At 38.8% G+C, this 20,196-nt stretch overlaps 1 protein-coding gene across 11 annotated transcripts in view; it reads right to left on the bottom strand.

Moving 5' to 3' along the window:
• The window catches only part of LOC129775319 (nocturnin), a 77,619-nt gene that overhangs the window by 8,090 nt on the left and 49,333 nt on the right, over positions 1-20,196 (bottom strand). For 2 of the 11 annotated variants that reach the window (XM_055779931.1, XM_055779932.1), the window contains exon 2: positions 11,729-12,129. The exons of 3 other annotated variants lie outside the window; for them this stretch is intronic. In XM_055779931.1, the coding sequence (XP_055635906.1) occupies positions 11,729-11,802 (74 nt within the window). In that variant the 5' untranslated portion in view covers positions 11,803-12,129. Of the gene's footprint in view, positions 1-87; positions 4,532-10,567; positions 10,785-11,259; positions 11,424-11,515; positions 11,665-11,728; positions 12,130-20,196 lie in introns of those variants that run through there. 6 more of the 11 variants (XM_055779929.1, XM_055779933.1, XM_055779934.1 and 3 more) reach the window with 6 other exon arrangements.

Genomic DNA, 20,196 nt, shown 5'->3' with positions numbered 1-20,196 from the left:
GAAGAAGGAGAAAGAAACAAGTGGTTTTGGTATTTAGAATGACGAGTAAAGTCGATTTCGCTGAGGGTAATTAATTTTGCAATGTACCTTTGCAGCGTTACACGCTGCAGATGTGTTTTTTTCTTCGTACCCGTCGGCAGCTGTTCTTCGCACTTTAAGGCGCTCGGTGTACAATTTGTTTTCATCATTATTTTTACGTAAACAATTGTATAAGTCTTTAAACAAACTGACTTATTCTACGTCCTCCCACATCAATCACATGTATTAGACTGAAAGTGTAGAAGACAACCAAGACATCTCTTGAAGCGTATCCCGTGAGACAGAGCTCGTGGAATAGCAAATAGACGTGTACAGTGATCAACGAAGAAAAGATAACCCTTCCCAGAGTAGAATTGTTTTTGAAAAATATTCTTTACCAAATGTCCCGTATACTCTTCATTTCTCCCCGAGAGTGTAATATAGAAAAACTATGCCATTTATTGTCTACCGAAGAACAAAAGACGTACTTTGCCTTCTGCCGGTCACTGGGTATCCAAGATAAGACGAAGAAAATACGTCTTTTTCTTAGGTTGCGGGCAATTGACTTACTTATTCAGCGACGTAAGATTAACAAGATTACGAACTACAACTGCGGGTGCCATTCTTCCTAGGTTCAGGGTTACGCTTAGCGAATTGTTCTGGTTCGTCACTCTCTCTCTGAGCGCCCTCTGTCTTTCCGAGCTCAAGCGCAACCATTTACGTCATATGGCGGCCGGTTTCGCAAACAGAGGTCGACCGAAAAGAATTTGTTATAACGATATGCTAAGCGAGTCCGATGAGATGTGTACGGAGTTGTTCGGAAAGGATGATGGATTTGAATTTCATTACACGTGTTTGCCCCATTACGCATGACAAAAATCGCCAGATCGAAGACGCGCTATCGAAGAATCAATTCGGGAGCCATCTTATGTGAATAAATTCGATATGCGTATTCATGTTGACCGGTCAATTGCTCGATTAGGCTTATTTTATTCCAATTGAGATACTTCAGATTCTGAAAATTTAAGATTCAGAAGATCAATGAGCTAAAAGTATGAGCAGAGAATAACGGCGTAAATAAAAATCTTCTTTATCACAGCATTAGCAGACTTAAAATGAGTACCTTAGATTTTTCACAATTCTTGAATGGTTCTAACGCAATTTTCTTAATGTAGCAAAGTGTTTCAATATTTGCCCAAATGATTGTTCCAAAATTTTCCTCCCTAAAGAAACATTGCTTTAACGAGGTATGTGGATCGTGTGTTTGAACAGTACTTAGTTGAGAACTAAGATGCTGAATGACATGTCTTTATTGTGTACACAGTGTATCAATTAAGTTCCAGAACTCAAACTATATCTTAGAAAACAGAGGAGGTAACTAAAGAGAATATTATTTCAGCCGCTTTAATTCTCAGAATCAGCAGAATTAGACCAGAATTTCAGAACATTCGTTGGAAAACTACTGTCATTGCGCGTCTTTTTTTAGTATATGTCAAAAAGTTGAAGCGTAAACAACATAGTTTTTGCCACTTCGAATATGTCGAATTTCGTACCAACGAGAGTGTTTTTGCGGGGAATGTTACTTCATTACTTCAATATAAAGAAAAAAGCTGCGGAAAGTCATCGCATTTTGGTGGAAGTTTATGGTGATCATGCACCAACTGAGCAAACGTGTCCGACGTGTTTGCACGGTTCAAAAGTGGTAGTTTTGACTTGGAAGACGAAGAACGTTCCGGACCGCCAAAAAAGTTTGAAGATGAAGAATAGGAGGCTTTACTCGATCAAGATCCGTCACAAACACAACAAGAACTTGCAGATACACTTGGAGTAGCTCAGCAAACCATATTCGATCGTTTAAAAGTAATGGGAATGATCCGAAAGATAGGACATTGGGTGCAGTATGAATTGAAGCCACGAGACGTCGAACGTCGTTTTTTCACGACAATCCTAAATGTCGGGCAACGTATGGATACCCCGGCCAACATCGACGGCCGCGCGGAATATTCACGGCCAGAAAGTTATGCTGTCTATTTGGTGTGAACAGCTATGGTGTACTATAAGCAGTTAAAACCGAATGAAACCATTGCGGGGGACCTCTACCGCCAACAATTGATTCGTTTGAGCCGTGCACTGAAGGAAAAACGGCCGCAATACGAACAAAGACACGATAAAGTTATTTTGCAGCACGACAACGCACGGGCGCATGTCGCGAGACCGGTCAAAACATACTTGAAATCGCTGAAATGGGAGGTCCTATCCCACCTGCCGTATTCTTCAGACATTGCTCCGTCCGATTACTGTCTTTTTCGATCGATGCAATATGGCATGGTTGACCAGCACTTCTCCAATTTTGATGAAGTCAAAAATTGGATCAATTTGTGGTTAGCCGACAAACCGGCCGATTATTTCCGCAAAGGGATCCGTGAATTGCCAGAAAGATGGGAAAAAGTTGTGACTAGCGATGGGACATACTTTGAATATTAAATTTGTAACCATTTTAGCAGAATAAAGCATTAATTTTTGAATAAAATAACGATGAAACTTACCGGTACTCCTATTACTAAAATAACATAGTCAGAAATTCGACTAAACCGTAAAAATTCCGAAGACAAACCATATATTTTATTATTCCCTTATTCTGTAACTGCCAGCCCCAATGATCACCGTTTTTTTAAAGAAAAGCTTAATGTCAGTCCCTAGGGACCGACATGGGAATCTGCCCCAACAGTGAGAAATCTCGTTATAATTTTCTGTTAAAAACAATAATATATTTCGGTTTAGGTTCTTTTCAGCTTCCACCTTCCATCCCGTGGAATGATTTGGTTTTATTAAAAAAAAACAATTTATTTTCGCGAATGCTCTATTTCAAGTTTCTCTATGCCGGTTTGCGCGCGATACTCAAACTGTTGGCGATCGTCTCAAATATATATCAATAAAAAAATTAATTCATTGTAATTTTTTACTGATGTATACTTGGATAAAAACGAATTTAAAAAACACCAAAGCTGAAAGCAGTATTGTATCCGTCATATCTTTATCGTCTTACATACTAACATTAATTTAATTCTTGGTCAAAAATCCAAATCACGTTTCAAAAACACTATACAGACACTGCGGAACGCACTTGTTGCTGTCTTTGCCTTATTAGGTAAGGTTTTGTACAGTCGATATTCTTTATGAAAAAAACAGGAAGTGGGTTATATCTGTGGTATAACCGCAAGGGTGACGTAGGACTATCGTTTATTTAGTGATCGTTTGTTTTAGCTGGATCTGAATCAATTCTGAATTAATGAATAAATGAATGTTTGGAGGACTTCGAAAACGAGAGCGTTACGTTGGAGGCACAATATTCAGCAAAAGAAGCAATCACACAAAAGTTGTATAATACATAATACATTGCTTGTATTGTGATATGATTTGTATTCCTTTTCCAATAGACAAACTATTAGTTGCATCAAACCAGTCTACATAATTTTCGCGTTCGCGCATCCTTTCTCACAACACCTATTTCTCGTTTGAGAAACTGTTGAGTAAACATAGTTTCCCAGTGCACATAGAGCGGGAATTACTTCTTAAGATTCATTTCAACTCTAATAAATTACCGGAAATCACAAAACCAAATGTATTCGATCGCAGTATTATATGGATAGAAAACATTAAAATAAACTCTTTCGCAAATTCAAGGGGAGCTGGCAGATTATTTTTCAGTAACGATTACATCTTTCCGGAATCTTCTCGATGCTGAACAGCAACCAAATGGAAAGAATTCCGCGCGTGTAAGTGTGTGTGTGGCGGCTGCTCCGATGCCTCAAGCGGAACCGTTTTTCGATGCTGATACTCTCTTGGTCGCCTTCTCTTCTCCTCCTGTTGTATTGGCTTTTTTACGCTCCCTCACAACTCGAAAAAAGCTGAACAAAACCAAATGTATTTGGTTGCAGTGTTATATTGATAGAAAACATTAGAATAAACTCTTTCGCATCAATGTATTTTTCAATTCCCAGGGGAACTGGCAGAGTATTTTTCAGATTCTTTCCAGATTTTCCTCGATACTCGAAGCCCACAAGTGGTTAATGCTAACTCGATAACCATCTGTTAATAGCACTTGATTGAAAAAATATTTGGTCGCAGTGTTACATGGATAGAAAACATTAAAATGAACTCTTTTGCATGAATGTATTTTCAGTTCCCAGGGTAACTGGCAGATTATTTTTCAGCAACGATTGAATCTTTCCGGAATTTTCTCGATGCTGAATGGCATCCAAAAGAAGAGTTCCGCGCGTGTATGTGTGTGTGTGGCGGCTACTCCGATCTCTCGCCGGGGAATCGTTTGTGGCATCACTCTCCTCCTGATGGATTCCCTTGTGGCCTAAGATGCACAAACAGGCTCTTGGTGACACCGTTCAACCGCGCTTTCATGATAAACGAAGAACTTCACCACAACAGCGACAACATGCTCCAATCACAGTTCAATTATAACTAAGTGGATTTCCGAGCGGCGCTCACTTATATACCAATTGGTGATTTCAATAGCCTGTTTTGAAAGCAATTTTAAGACTATTGAAACAAGTTTTTGGATCAATAAGTAACAAGTATATAACGCGTAGACATTTTATCTTTCGAATGAAGTGTTTATCATACTATTTCGTTCAGTTGTTTAGGAGCTATTAACGTTCAAAATCTCGGTCTCCGGCGTAACGCTTTAGTTTTCGAAACTTTGATTTTACACCCCGGTATAGAAATGAAAGACGTAGTCCTACGTCAAAACTGAGTTTTAGATACACAGAAGTCCATGGTTCTGAGAGAACTTGCTTACCTAGCATTACCTAGCAATCGTTTTCAGGGCAAGGCTGTATTTATTCCTCAACATAGAAAAAAAGAAAGAAGTCCACTCGATTACGCTTCAACAACGCCAAACCATCAACGCGCCGCTGTTTTTGGTCGATGGTCAGCAAACGCGGCGCCCATCGCGCGGATAGCTTTTTCATGTCCAAAATGTCGTGTAAAATGTATCCCACACCGCAGCGCGTAACTTTACTTTACGATCGTTCAGAACGAGTCGAAAGTCCATGAAGTCCATACCATGAAACTTCACACATAAACTAGTGACAACTGAACCTTTCGAAATGAATCTTGTTCGTTTTTAGTGGCGCCATCTGTTGAAATATCCCGGTACTTTTCAGCCCATGTAGTATTTGATACGCTGACTGACATGCGCTTTATAGATCGTTATTTTGCTTTCAAAAGTCAAGAAACGATTTTTTCTACAAATCACTCAGTATTTTTAAGCTGCATTCTATTTTTTTTTGTTCTTGTTGAAAAGCATCGTTACGTCTAGAATAACGCCAAGATATTCGATTGATGATGTTCTCTGACAAGGTCGCTCAACTATAATTAAACTAAGGCTGCCACTGTCAAGTCAACGTCTCAATACTATCATGTATTGGTTTGACCAAAAAGTAATTGTCGATTTTTTCATTACAAATTAAATACATTTTTTTTTGCACATAGAATGAACGCGTAGATATAGGATTTACATCATTTACGGAACATATTCAAAAATCAGAGATGTGATTTTTATTATTTTATGTCATGATTCATTAAAGACAACCGATGCACAGTGGGGCGACTCCATACAAAGGCTAGCCAAGCAAAAAAATGTCGTAAAATGCGAAAACATATGATTTTTTCCATAATCTCGGGATGCTGAATACGAAGTCTTCGTTCAATATTTGACTAGAATCCAATTTCTTAGCATATTGCTTTAAAGAAGAATCATTGGCTTTATTTTCATATGTCGACTTTGTGAATCGGTCCAGTAATTCAAAAATTATGAAGTTTTGAGAAAGTAGTGTTTGGAAAAAAAGACGGGTGGGTAATGTCGGTGACATAACCGGAGTGACGTAGGACTATACAAAGGGTACAGCTTTTGCTAAATATATATTTTAAATATATTGTTTTATTTTCTTCTCCTACGTGAAGACCTACCTATCTACCTGAAAAATGGATTAGTTTACTGTTTACTCTTTATGAACATGTTGGGGTTTCTGAAAAGAACCTTTGGTGTTGTGTTTTTGCGTTTTTTTTTTACAAACTTGATTCTTGATTTTTTTCTGAAGGCTTTGTACTTATTAAATGTTCAACGTCGGGCATCTTTCGGCGTATACACATATCGTACAATAAAAATGATGGCTGTGATAGGGAATGCATAGGTGGTCATCAGCTCGTTCACTATCATATATTTCACTATTGAGCACATTACCGTACCTTAAGCTGTGGTTTCAGAGACGAATGAATTGTAAGATTTGTAGTCTCCGCAAACAAAGTAAATAAAAATGAAAAAGAACTGAGGTTTTGGAGACGAACTCTACGATCTGTCGAGAAATAAACGAGCTATACGCGTTCAGAAAAACCAACAGTAAATACAGGGACGGATGACCTTCGGATTAAATTCCTTTAAAATAAGAACAGAGCAGCAGGAAATACATAGCTCATCGTGTTGCTCCTTAGTTATTTCTCTATGCAATGCATATGTAACGTCAGTCAATTTTCAACATCAGTTATCAACCAAAGAAAGCAGTTCTTGCTACCGAGAAAATTCGTTAATGCCATCCTGCATACAATGTGTTGTAATTTGAAGCCACTTTTAATTCGGAAACCATACATGGGTTTGTGAAAAATGAATGATCAATTTAAAAGAACCCAACCACCAATAAGTTCAAGAACAAGCATGAACAAAAAAAATCAGTTTATATCATATGTCATATTTATATCATATCATATTTATATCATATTATGTCACTTATAGTGTATTGGACCCCAAACTCTATGTTTACAAAAATGTCCAACTAAATATGTCGCATTACAGGTCCGCCCAATTAGCTAAATGTCGAGATAAGTGTAAATTACTGTACTTTCAATCTAGAAGCAATTTAAGAATTGGGAGAAAATCAATAAGCTCAGAACAACTGCCAAATTCACATACTCAACATATCCTGGCAAACAAATTATGAAAAAATCAATTTGTGTTTTATTATTATTTTGAATATTGTTTTAGAAAGCATTGAACTGTATTTCCTAAACTCTTTTTTGGAAGGTTTAATGGCCCTGAAAAGCGCCTTGTTTTATGGAATGGTTCCAATTTAGAAAACTTACTACTCGTAGTTTTGAAAAAAAAACATTTCGAACGCCCTCGATGCCGCCTTGTTCTGGATTTGCCACCAAAGCAGATTGTGAAAAGAACAAACTTTTTTCTTCTGCTCACTGCTGCCGTTTTGCGATTGCGTTTGCCGCTCGCCACTCGCTGCAACTGCCTGTTGTCTGGATGTGTTCTGTTCTGAATGCGGGTTTTCCTATCGTCGCGAGCAGCATTACCAGCCAACTCGATCACTTCGGCGGCCGAAACTATATAACGCCGGTTAGGTGGACTGGTGCACTGGTACTAACGCGCTCGGCCGTAACCCTTGCTGAGAAATTGGCGGTTACACCTACGAGGAACTGCACACCTGCACGGTTCGAGTGGGACTTTGCGTTTCCCTCAACTTGTCCTCCTTTGTTACGTCCACGATGCGGATGCCGTACAACCACACGGGTTTACGATTTGAAAGAAATTAAGATATTTTTTTGGGGTCCGTGTGTTTTATACTCTAGCGGTACACACTCACAGGATAGAGACAAATCGGCAGACTCAGCCAGAGGGGCGGGTCCAACGAGACGAACGAATGAGCGTTAAAAGGGAGCGATGGCAAAAAAAATACATTCATTACGATTTGTTCGCTCGTTAGATTCACATTCACATGCTAAAAAGGGTCCTTTTCAGGATCACAAAATTATCTTCAATCTAAAGAGTTTATTGTTTTGTTATCACTCGATATCTCCATCTTGTTCGGCTAAACCTTCCTGTTTAGCGATTTGTTGCCACTCGCCACAGCTTTCACAGTTGGAAAATTTCTTCCCATCCAGCTTTGTGACATGTTGTACAGTAAATTACATTCAATGCGACGTGCCGAAGCACCACTCAGTGTCGCATTGGAGGCGATTTTAACCTGTAATTGAACATTTGCGATGACAGTGGTACAGTGTCGACTTTCAATGTGGGGTCATAATTTGGATCTTTATGTTTACAAAAATGTCCAACTAAATAAGTCGCATTACATGTCCGTCCAATTAGCTAAATGTCGAACTAATTGTAATTTACTGTACTTTAAATCTGGAAAAAATTTAAGAATTGGTGAAAATTGAATAATCAGGAAAGTCCCCAACTATCAATAAGCTCAGAACAACTGCCAAATTCACATATTCATCAGATCCTGGCAAACAAATAATGAAAAAATCAATTTGTGTTTTATTACTATTTTGGATATTGTTTTAGAAAGCATTGAACTGTATTTCCTAAACTCTTTTTTTGGAATGTTCAATGGTCCTGAAAAGCGCTTTGGTTTATGGAATGGTTCCAATTTAGAAAACTTTGTACTCGTGGTTTTGAAAAAAAAAACCATTTCGAACGCCCTCGATGCCGCCTTGTTCTGGATTTGCCACCAAAGCAGATTGTAAAAAGAACAAACTTTTTTCTTCTGCTACCTGCTGCCGTTTTGCGATTGCGTTTGCCGCTCGCCACTCGCTGCAACTGCCTGTTGTCTTGATGTCCACCGAACCGAATGTGTTCTGTTCCGAATGCGGGTTTTCTTATCGTCGCGAGCAGCTTTGCCAGCTAACTCAATCACTTCGGCGGCCGAAACTATATAACGCCGGCTAGGTGGACTGGTGCACTGGTACTAACGCGCTCGGCCTAGCTACCCTTGCGGGGAACTCCAGATCAACACGAGCGGGAACTCCAGATCAAGGTTCGAACGGGATTTTGCCTTTCCCTTCACTTTTCCTCCTTTACCATGTCCAGACATGGCTGCTTGGGTTGGTTTGTTGATGTGTTGTGATGCGAACCGATGTGGTGTACGGTTTGGATGAGAATGATCGTTACGGAAGGAAGGAAGGTATTGTATTATAGAGACTTTAAACTTTTGCAGTTCCTTCGTCTCTAGCCTTGAGAAAGGCCCTTTGAAAACTCTACTCTACTTTACTCCAGCGCTACCACCTCCGCCCTCTTGCCTTGAGAAAGGCACTCGATCCCTCGCCGTCCAGCTCGTCCAGCAACGATGTTGTCCAGTCGGTGTCCACACAAAGAATGATCGTTACGGCAGCGGAGCGGGGATTTTTAAGCTGACTGGCTGGCTCGAGAATTACGCATGTGTGAGACTGCGACCAATGTTTCGTTCATTTTTTTTTCTTTTTCCTTTCCAATCGTGTTCCATTCTACTTCGCCGCATGCTCTGGTTTCCCGTTTTGGTCGGTACGATTTGAGGAGCACAAAATGGACCAATCAAAAATGGGCACATAGTGCATTTGGACAATGCTTGATATTTCACAATTATTCAATTATTCATCTCAAGAAAAATGAAATGTTATTCGTTATGATAGATGCGTAGATATATTTCCTATCAATTGATGCAAAAACCTTTGCGATCTATTGAGAAATGCTCGAGTTATAAGCGTTCCAAATCTTGCATTTTTTCCTACTTGTTCAGTGCCTAGATTTCCATTTCACCCCCTATATCTTCCGGTTAGACGTAGTCCTACGTCAAAAAGCAAAAAAAATATTTTTCGGACCATCGGTTAACTTTGAAAAATCATAGCTATTGAACGAAGAAATCACATCTCGGATTTTTGGATATGTTATGTAAACAACCTCAGCTTCCAAGAAAAAAATATAAAACAATATAGCGCCCTCTAGTCTTAAGCCATGTAAACAATTAAAAAACCAATGCTATCAATAATTACGAAACCAAATCCATTTTGTTGCGAATGCAATATTTTTTCGAAAAGGATTAGCTCATTGGGTTTAATTTGATATGTCAATTATCTTATTATTGGTCCAAAAAAGTAGTTTTTGGAGAAAAAAAAGTGAAAAAAAATATTTTTGGGACCACTCTGAAATACAAATGGGCACCCTAATGAAAATAAAAAATACGGGTCTAATATTTTGCGGTAAGGAACATAACTACCAATTTTTGCGGAAATCTGCGAACTATTGTATCGGTTTCGCATGGAATGGCTATACACGAATAAAAAATTCTATATTCTAAGAAACATGATTAACATTGTTTCTAAATATTTGTATTTATTTTTATTTTACTTTTTTCGATTGACTTTTCAAGATCATTGAATGCATAACTTATGATTGTCGCAAATGTTTATCTAATACTGTAACACATGATTTCGTCATGCAAAAAGTCGCAAGAATGAGAATCTTTTTTCTCCTTGAAATCATCGAATTTCTGTATTTGTTACTATCATCCAGAAAATTTTTAAAAACATGTTGCATATACAGTTACATGTCACTGTTTATTCTTTTTTCAACCTCAACATATTATTGATCAAGCACGAAGGCAATTCGTAATGACGTAAGGCGAAATAATTTTTGCACATTTTATTTAGTCGCAAAATAATACTGTTTTACTCATCCGGTGAAGCACTGCAAAAAATTGAAAAAACCCACGCTAATTGCCTGTCGAAGTCATTTTTTCACGCTTCTGTTTGTTTACATTTGAGACCAGAATGCCCAATGCTGTTAATTGAAACTTTTTTTTACACACTGCAAGACGAAAACACAACCCCGAAACTTAGCGGACACTTCACTTTGTTTGTTACGTTTGCAACTCTGAGAACGACCTTGAATGCGTCGCAACAATCACAATTCGCACGATGAATGAAGCGAAGCGAAAGTATCGATAGCATTGCCGAACGGAAACCTAAATACATAGTCGTGAGCATTCAACTCCTTCTTGTGAGCATAGTTCCGCAGCGACTGTGTTAACATTGACAAACAGGGTGGTCAGAGTTGATTCTGTACAGAATCTATAGCGAACTTCTCGCAGACCAATGTGTCCGGCAACACTGAATTAGAATCCTCTCATTTCACACACTACCACCCCCACGAAAAGAAAGTACACAATCGCCTCACAATGTGAAGGTTGATTCTTGTTCTTTCCACACCTCATATGATTCGCGTTCGTCTATCACTATATGATGTCATAGTTTATACGGCTTGCACTTGGAAATACCTTCCGCAGCGTGTGAACGCTAAATGTTGTGATAAGTAACAGTTGATTTAACGCCGCGGTGTATGAGGGTGACCTCGAGGGTCATTGGCGCTTGCTGCCCATTTCCCATTCCAAATTGAGGAAGTACCTTTCGTGGTGCGATTGCTTGCTCCGGAAGGGAGCGATTCGGGTTCTGAGAATCACTCTGCACTTGGAGATTATCATTTTGAACACATCCATCACTGAGGAAGGGGGATTATACCCAGTGAATAAAATCGGGATCAGTTTGCTGCCTGTTACAGCATCACTTCAATGAGAACACTAAAAACACCAGCGCCACGGATGGGAACGATTCGAGTGAATGTTAAAATACGCAACATGGATATACAATCAAAGATTCACACCTTGTATTGGACGTTTCTCAGCGAAATGCACAACATACACAAAACGGTGACACGAGACACACGAGTTTTTCGACACCAGACGAAACAAAGCACATACACTTTAGGCCAGTTGCTTGATGTGATGATGATGATCTAGATTAGCCCGGAGGAGGCGATTCGATCGAGCGCATGATTGGAATGGCACCAATAGTAAAATGTGTATATTCTTATTACCTTGGTATGAGTAGCAATGCCTTGAATCGTCTCGTGCTGAAGACGCAAGCCTTGCGTACAAACAGGTCCATCATGATGCAGCAGTGTGTATTGGTTGTGTTCTGTCCGGTACGTGACAGTAGTATTGTGATCACTCGCTTCGAACTTTCTCCCTCGCTCCCGCTCAGCTGGTTGACTGGCTACCCGCGGATTACGAGTGAACGCGAGAGAACTTGGAAAACCACCTGCTTCCACCACGCGCAACCCGTTAGTAGAACTCGCGGAAGTGTTTTGCGTTGGCAGTATTGGTGGTGACGTAGATTACAGGCGCTGTGATTTTTGCTCTCCCGCTTATCAGCGATAAGGTGGTGTCTTCGGTAGACGACGGGGACGGTGCGAATGCTCAGCGATAGATGTAGCTGCTGTTGATTCGTTTGTGATTTCATGATTTGGAAGAGAGTGGAAAAAATATATTCATTTTCATCAATATCGATACTAAAAACTGCATATGATTCGTCAGACAATTAGCAACCTTGTGAACAACTCGTTAATGTGAATGTATTCTTTGTTGGTTTTGAATGATAAATTTCCAATTCCAATAAATAACACTGGTTTTCGACATCTTGAGATGTCACTTAGCGACCATATTTATGTGTACCACTGGACAAGATTTTCGGGAAATTTGAACAACTTTTGTACAATCATTTTCTTTCCTTTTTCGCTGAGTTCATTCAGACATTTTTCAAGCTCAACTTGTTATCAATAATGATAAAATGCTGTCGAAGTGCTGTCTTCATGACGTATCTCTAACGAATGTGTTTAGTTCATCTATTTTGGCACAAAATCCAGTCCGAAACTTTGGTTGAACTTTAATGTTTTTTTAGAAATGGCAAGATACGCTTCTGATGTGCTCCTGATTTTGTATATAACGAATTTCATGTCAACTCGTCTCAGGAGTCGGCAACACCGTCTTAGATAACAGTGTAACATTGTGTGTATAAAGACACTGGTCATTCAAGCAACTTTGCATACATCAAATCTTTCAAAATGATTTAGACTAGCTTTTGTGAAAGGCAAAAGTATTTTTCTTATTATTTACAATACTAATTATAATACCTGCAAAATTCTGGTGAAAGGATAAAATGTAGAAAATTGTTGTAATTTTCATTAAAGAAAATAGCGAAAAATTTATTTTGAAAAATCACACTGAAAAAGAAATAAAAATTGGAATTAATTTTCCATGAAACTTGAAACTAAATTCTCAAAAAAAAAATATGAATAGCCCTCAAAATTTCCAACAAGTCAGCCATACATTGTAAGATGGACACTTTTACAGGAAAAAAGTTTTCCAACAACAACTTTGCATTTTCTTTTTGAAAAAAAATCAACTAAGCCCAACGTCAAGATAGCGATATAGTGTATTCGGCAAAGTTAGATCTTAAATTCTTAGATTCAATAATCAGCAAGGCCAACTCAGTCCTATGGGCATGCTTTAAAATGATAGGAAGAACATGGGCCATTTAACCAAAAATGGTTATGTGGGTCTACACTGCAATTGTACGGCCTAGGATAACCTATGCCTCACTTGTATGGTGGCCAAAGACTAAGGAGATTGTAGCTGCAAAAAGCATGCGTTGCAATTACTGGAGCAATGCGAAGCACTCCTTCAAAGACATTGGAGGCTATCCTTCATCTGATATTTTCGAACCAATATGTTCAGCTAAAAAAAGCGCTCTAAAGCTTAAAATATGGAAAAAATACTTCAGCATCCTTAATCTCTTACCCATTGGACCAGCCTCAGGGATGAACAGTGATTGGATGGAACCTAAGGCTAATTATGACACTCCATACAGAGTGATCGAACATTCTCGTTCAGTATGGGATTCAGGTGGTCCCAACGTTCGTAATAGTTCAATCATGTTCTACACTGATGAGTCGAAAATGGGAATCAGAACAGGTGCCGGAGTGTATGGTTCCAGAACAAAAATGTCTGTGGCTAGGGAAACTGGCCAACAGTTTTTCAGGCAGAAATAGCTGCAATAATAGAATGTTTAAATGTCTGCCTCAAAAGGAAATATAGACATTGCTAGCATCTGCATATTCTAAGACAGTCAAACTGAGACAAACCAGCCAAGGAGGCTGAAAGTCTCAAAAATAAAGAATAAAAAAAATCAGACAGTCAATGCGCACTTAAAGCTCTAAATAAAAGCATTTAGAGCTTTAAGTGCTCTTCAAAAATTGTCTGGAGATGCATTTCCCGCTTACGGCAATTAAATCAGATAAGTTCGGTACAATTGTACTGGATTCCTAGCCATTGCGGTGTACGGGACAACGAGCGAGCAGATGAACTTGCCCGGAACGGTTCAAACTCACCATTCACTGGTCCAGAACCATTCTGTGGACTCTCTGACTGTGTGTTGAAAAGTGAGCCGAAGAAATACCGGGAAGTGACAGTCAATTGGATGGCTGCAAAACTTAAACAAGCGAAAAAATTTATTACGCCGAGTATTAAAATTACTCAACAGCTGCTGAGCCTTAATAAGAAAGACTTCAGCACATTCACTGGTCTTGTAACAGGACACTGTCCGAGTATATACCATATTAAAAACATAGGACACAATATGATATTTGTCGCTTTTGTAATGCCGAAAGCGAAATCTCGGAACATTTGCCCTGTGACTGCGGAGCTCTAACAAACCAAAGGAAATTTGGTATGCGTCGCCGATCAGGATTATAAATTTTATCAAACAGATTATTACTGATTGGCACCTATCTCGCTATAGCTTTCAGTATACCCCCTCATCAATAAGTAGTAGATAAGCTTGAAGTATAATATAAAAAAGGGGTATACCACAATCAGTATTGAAAAAAATCATCTTCGCTAAGCTCAAATGCATAGATTTTCGGGCTAGGTTGCATCGAAAATCTGTATATTCCAAACGAAAATCAAAATGACAGATCCAGGCAACCAGTGAATATGAGCAAATGAACTTTTGTACTTCAATATGTTGTGGAGTTCATTTTTCCACCCAGTGTCATTTTCATCTTGATTATTGAAGATGTCAGAATTAAATTCATTTTAGCCAAATGAATATCAGCTGTTGTTTACTTTTAACCTGAGGCAGCTGTGTTCGGTGGGTTTTTTTATGCCGTTGTTACCGTCTCGCCAAACAAAATTGCGCGATTTACTGCTAAGTTCATTTCATCGTACTCTGGTGTTTTCGTTCTCTAAATGGTCCAGCCTGACTAATATTTTTATTTTTGAATTTTGACTCAAAATCAATGCCAGAACGAATATCGTTTCGAATGTGATGAATATCAATTTTTTGCTTTTGATATTCAAACTATAAATAACAGCGAGGTTATGAGTCCCACTCAATGCCGCATTCATTCATCATAGCAAATTTGTTCATGCTTCAGCGATATGAACAAAATGAACTCGTTTTTTATCGTCATCAATATAATGAGCGCAGCGTTGAAACACGCAAAAAAAGCCGAAAAAAGTTATTTACACTGAAATAAAATCATATTCGTTACTCGTGAATATTTGTTGATATTCTAAGACATTGACCGCAATAGTTTAAAATAATGGACTCAGTGGTTCACACCCAACAAGGGAAGTTGGATCTCCACATGCTCCCCGATGAAGAGAAATTAGCAGAACAAGTCAATCGCGATAATTTAAACGTGAAACGTTACGAGTTAAACATTGGTAGTATTTTTTCAAAGAAAACATGAAATAGTTTTTGCTAGTGAAATTCTTTCCTTGTAGCAGTGCCCTTCTTCCGATGTGAATTATTAGTAAATGAAAATTATACGAATAGCCCAGATCATGTAATTTTTTTCCCATAATTTTCAAAAAGACATGTTTTTGAAAAAAAAATAATTTTAATTTTTTAAATAATTTTTTTATCCAAAATATATATTTTTATTAAGGCTCATATGGCGTCTGACGGGGGTCGGGAGTTCAATATTTCGACAATGTTTGCCTTAAAGCTATGTTAGTAAAATGTAACCGATTACTAGCGGTTGGCCCGAGATTAGTATTACAAGTGTTCTTATAATTGGGATGTTGCCGTCTGCAATGCTCTGTACGTGTGCCCGACACGGGGTACTTCCTATTGGGATGCAGCTGACCATTAATCAGCAACACCCCTCCTAGTCTGCGGTACGCCTTTCTCGACTCGAGGAATCCAGGATAGAATGGTCACTAGCCGGCAGAATCAGCAGCTCGTGTAGAGTTGCCATGAGCGGTACAATCTGTACAATCTCTTGGTGAATTATCAGTGGGCTGCACAACCTTCGGCCCGTGTATCTGTAAAGTGTATGTGTATGTATTGCCGCGACTAAGTAAAAGTTTATCGATCGGATAGGAGGGATATGATACAGGGATACAACGGAGGAAACATCACTAAACGTTGACATCGGCGTTTCTGAGGAACAGGTATAGATGAAGCAGAAGATCAGGATCCCGGCTACCTAAGATTTTGTTTGCAATGCAAATGAAACACAAATTTCTGCATAACACGAAAACTATTCAAGCAAAAGATCCAATTTTGGCATATGAGGTTTTTGGGGGGAGGGGAGAGGGGTGTTTCACAAATCATATCTATGGTGACCAGACATGAACAAGAACTTCCTTTCCTCGAAAAGTATAACTTTTTATCAGGTTTGATTTACGTAAGCGTACTTCAAACTCAAATGAAACGCGTACCTGCCACCACCGACGTCGTTCTCCATTACTGTGATGGAACAGGTAGTGCTCAAAGGTATACCTTGAAAAATCATTCGCTTTCAAAAAAAATCAGGAAAACTTGATTAGTGGTATGGTCTCGGACGTACTTAGCTCTAGAAGTCACTCCAAAAGGTTGGAATAAAGCAAACAAGCGTGGATAATGGCGGAAGTTCGTCATTGGTTTGTCAAGAGAGACCGCTATGAGCACTCTTTTTTATTTATTTTTTTTATCTTCGCTTATTTTTCGTCGCCCTATTTCCGCCACTTTAGTGCCAATCACCGACATCAGGGAGGCGACTTCACCTGTTCCTACCTATCAGACTCAACAACTCATGAGCCGGGCCAACTTCTTTTACTTCCCCTCCGAAGGAAGACGTAACCAGAGATTTTTCGCCTCAGAAAATCCCAACGACGCCAGCTAGGATTGAACCCAGGCCGATCGGATTGTGAGGCTGTTACGCTAACCACACAACCACTGGCGCCGTCTGATGAGCACTCTTTGGAATGCGGCTAGGAGAACACGAGGCTGGAACCATACACATGAAAGCCAAAAATATTTTGACCGTTGGATTTTCAAGTTTACAAGAAAGGTTTGCTCCGATTCTTCGATGGTACAATTCTCAATTGCCCTCCGCTCATGTAACAATTCAGCTCCGGACCGAATGGAATTTAACTTGTTAAAGGATCTTCCCGACTTGGCGAAACAGCGTTTGCTGAACTTTTTCAACAAATTTCAGGAGCTGAATATTGTCCCGCATTACTGAAGACAGCTAAAAGTGGTAGCCATACGAGAAACCAATAAGTTGGCTTGCGATCATAATTCGTATAGGCCGATTGCAATGTTATTCTGTAGGCGTAAATTGTTAAAGAAAGTGATTGTACTTCGATTGGACAAGTGGGCGAAAGGAACAATTTGCTGGCAAATGCGCAAAATCTTCACCATGTCTGATGATTTTTCGGTTTTCAAAAAAACTCATATTTTAACGACACTAGTAAATGAAGTTCGATTGAGCTAATATTTTGATTTGACATTTTATCGTGTAAATCAAGATTTCGCACGAAGTTCCATATGAAAAATCGAGATGACCATTCTCATTGGCACCCTAAACCATACGTTTCGTCCCGTATTCCGAAAAAAACGACCAAGTCCCAAAGTGGCGATTTTTGACAAAAAAATTTTTTTTTCGTGAAGACAGCATATCTCGACATTACATGCAATTTTATGACATTTGGTTTCAAAAATCTTTGTTTTAAAACACCATTTTTATGTACCAATGGATATGTAAACTAACATAAAAACCGCAATTGTTTTCTCGACAATATCACATTATTAGATTCCGCTTGTATAAAACCTAGGTAGATTGGCGGCACTTTTTTTATTCTACAAATTTGTTTTTGCCTAACTACTATACTTCTGATCGTCTCGATTATGCTCCACCAACAACGCAACCCCTCGATAACAAAGCGTTGATTCATCATCGCATGGGCTTCGTAAACAAGTCCGCTTTCAGGATGTATGTGCTCTGGTTCGACCGCACGACGCCCGGTCAACAACAGCAGCGATGGTAAATATAAAAAAAACACATTGCTGATCGTTCGATGAATCAACATAGGTGAACCCCAAATGTATAGACTTGTGCAAGCGTCGCGCTGGCTGTTACGGCGCAATGATTGGGTTCAGCTGGGTCAGTTCGCTCATGCTAGCGCTCTGAGTCGACGACATTTTTTTTTGCCTTTAGCATATCGTGTTTTCATAAAGCTTATAATATACATACAGCTAAAAATATTGTCTTCTTGGCTCAGAGCTCTAGCTCCTGCCCATACACGTCGTGCATCGGATGCTGTTACTATGCTGATGTCAACGACAGGGTCCCATTAAAAATATTTTTTACCGCTACCGGCATTCTCATGGCTAAATAACTGTGATATGAGTGAATTTCCTCCTCATTTGCTTCCGTTTCAGAGTCTGTTTAAAAATTTGGATCCGAATAGTTGAAACTTTTAATCAACGTAGAAGAAGATTTATATAACATAGAACAACATGTTGTTATACAGTGATGAATAAATAATATGACCGCAACAATGGATATTTTGGTGTTTTGTAGTAGCCATATTGTTAGTATATGGATGAAGGTGCTCCTAAGTCGACCCTCTCAATTGTGAAGAGTTTTAAGTATTTTTTAGCGTCTTCAGCATTTACTTGTACAATAAGACTCTTTTACCTTGAGTGTTATAAACGAGGAATGCATAAACGTTTTGAAACGCTACAAACATGTTTCTCAATGTTATCCTTAAACCTGTCGATCTTCGTGTGTGGTTATCAATATTGTCTCAATCACCTTATTCTAAAACTATTCTAAAATTGATAAAAAAATGCCAAAGTAATACTTGGCTCTTAAAAAAAATCATTCATGTTAATGGTGACATATGGTGATCAAGGGCAAAAAGGTTTTTTTCAATCAGTAAGCGATATCTCAGTGGTCGTACTGGGATACTCCTATTATATAGTATTAGGCAGTGTCAATGACAACTTATGCGAAAGTAGCACGAACATACAATATGTACAATCGAGATGTAGTTATTACTGGTAAGCAAACGATCGAACTTTTTCTCGCCCAACAATAATAGTTACCTTCGTATACATCAACCGTAGCCCTTTGATTAAGGGTGCGCCTCCACGCACATGTCGTACCGCACGTAGGCGGTATCCGTTACAAGTAACTAGTTTGCCTGAATTCTACACCAGGAAGAGATTGGAGCAGCAGTCGCCTCACAAGTTGAGGTTTTGTTCCAACAGTACCAACAGCTTCTCCGGTAGATCTAAAGCTTGTTGGGAAACCAATTACATACAGCAAGTCCCAGCAACCTAAAGATCCGAAGCGATGTATGTTTAATCGTCGTTACGATTGGAGTGTGTATGTTTTGTGTTAAGCGGGATGTGGAGTTCAGCACGGAGGGCGGCATAGAATATAAAATTATTTTAGAATGGCGGAAATACCTGCTTTTTGTTGGGGTTAGGTTGTTCTAAGATGCCGATAGAAATAATTTATGGCTGTAAGTCGGTTCAGAACGATTTTGTTATCTGTTTAGCCGTAGATTCATGGTAGAAAAAAACCCTTAGTAACAGTGGTTTTAATTCGAACCGCGATGGTTTTTGTATTTATTTGGACTGACAGGTGATGACTACAGGGGAGAATATATTTTAAATACATGTGCGAAGTAGTTTGAATGCTAACAGCCAACAATCGCCATATTTTGAGTGTTAGTGACAATTCGACCACATACAGGTCGGACTCGATTATATACAGTTTGAAAAATTTTTTTTTTATGTTTCAAATATGACTTATTTCAAGAAGAAATGTAACCTTTCAACGTTAAGGTGTAATTTGAGTGACTAATTCATATACAGTGGGGTAAAAATCGTGATTTTTGAAGATTTTGCTTGAATTTTCACCAAGAATTAATTATATCGATATTGCAGCCAAATTAAGATAGACAGAAGTTAGGTGTCAAAGAACAAATTGTAAAGCGGTTAGAGAGCTTCAATTTGATTGATAGAAAAAATCCAGTTTAATAAAAAAAATCAGTTTTTTTTTTCCAAAATATATATTTTTATAAAGGCTCATATGGCGTTAGCCTCACGGGGCCGGGAGTTCAATACAATTTTTCTTATTATCTATGTTAGTAATATGTAACCGCGGTCGGCTCGAGGTTAGTATTACAAGTGTTTTCGTAATTGGGATGTTGCTGTCTC

This window comes from Toxorhynchites rutilus, chromosome 3 (genome assembly GCF_029784135.1).
Source record: "Toxorhynchites rutilus septentrionalis strain SRP chromosome 3, ASM2978413v1, whole genome shotgun sequence".
NCBI lineage: Eukaryota > Metazoa > Arthropoda > Insecta > Diptera > Culicidae > Toxorhynchites > Toxorhynchites rutilus.
Note: the sequence above shows the minus strand (reverse complement) of the source record. Positions and strands in the feature narration are given on the sequence as shown.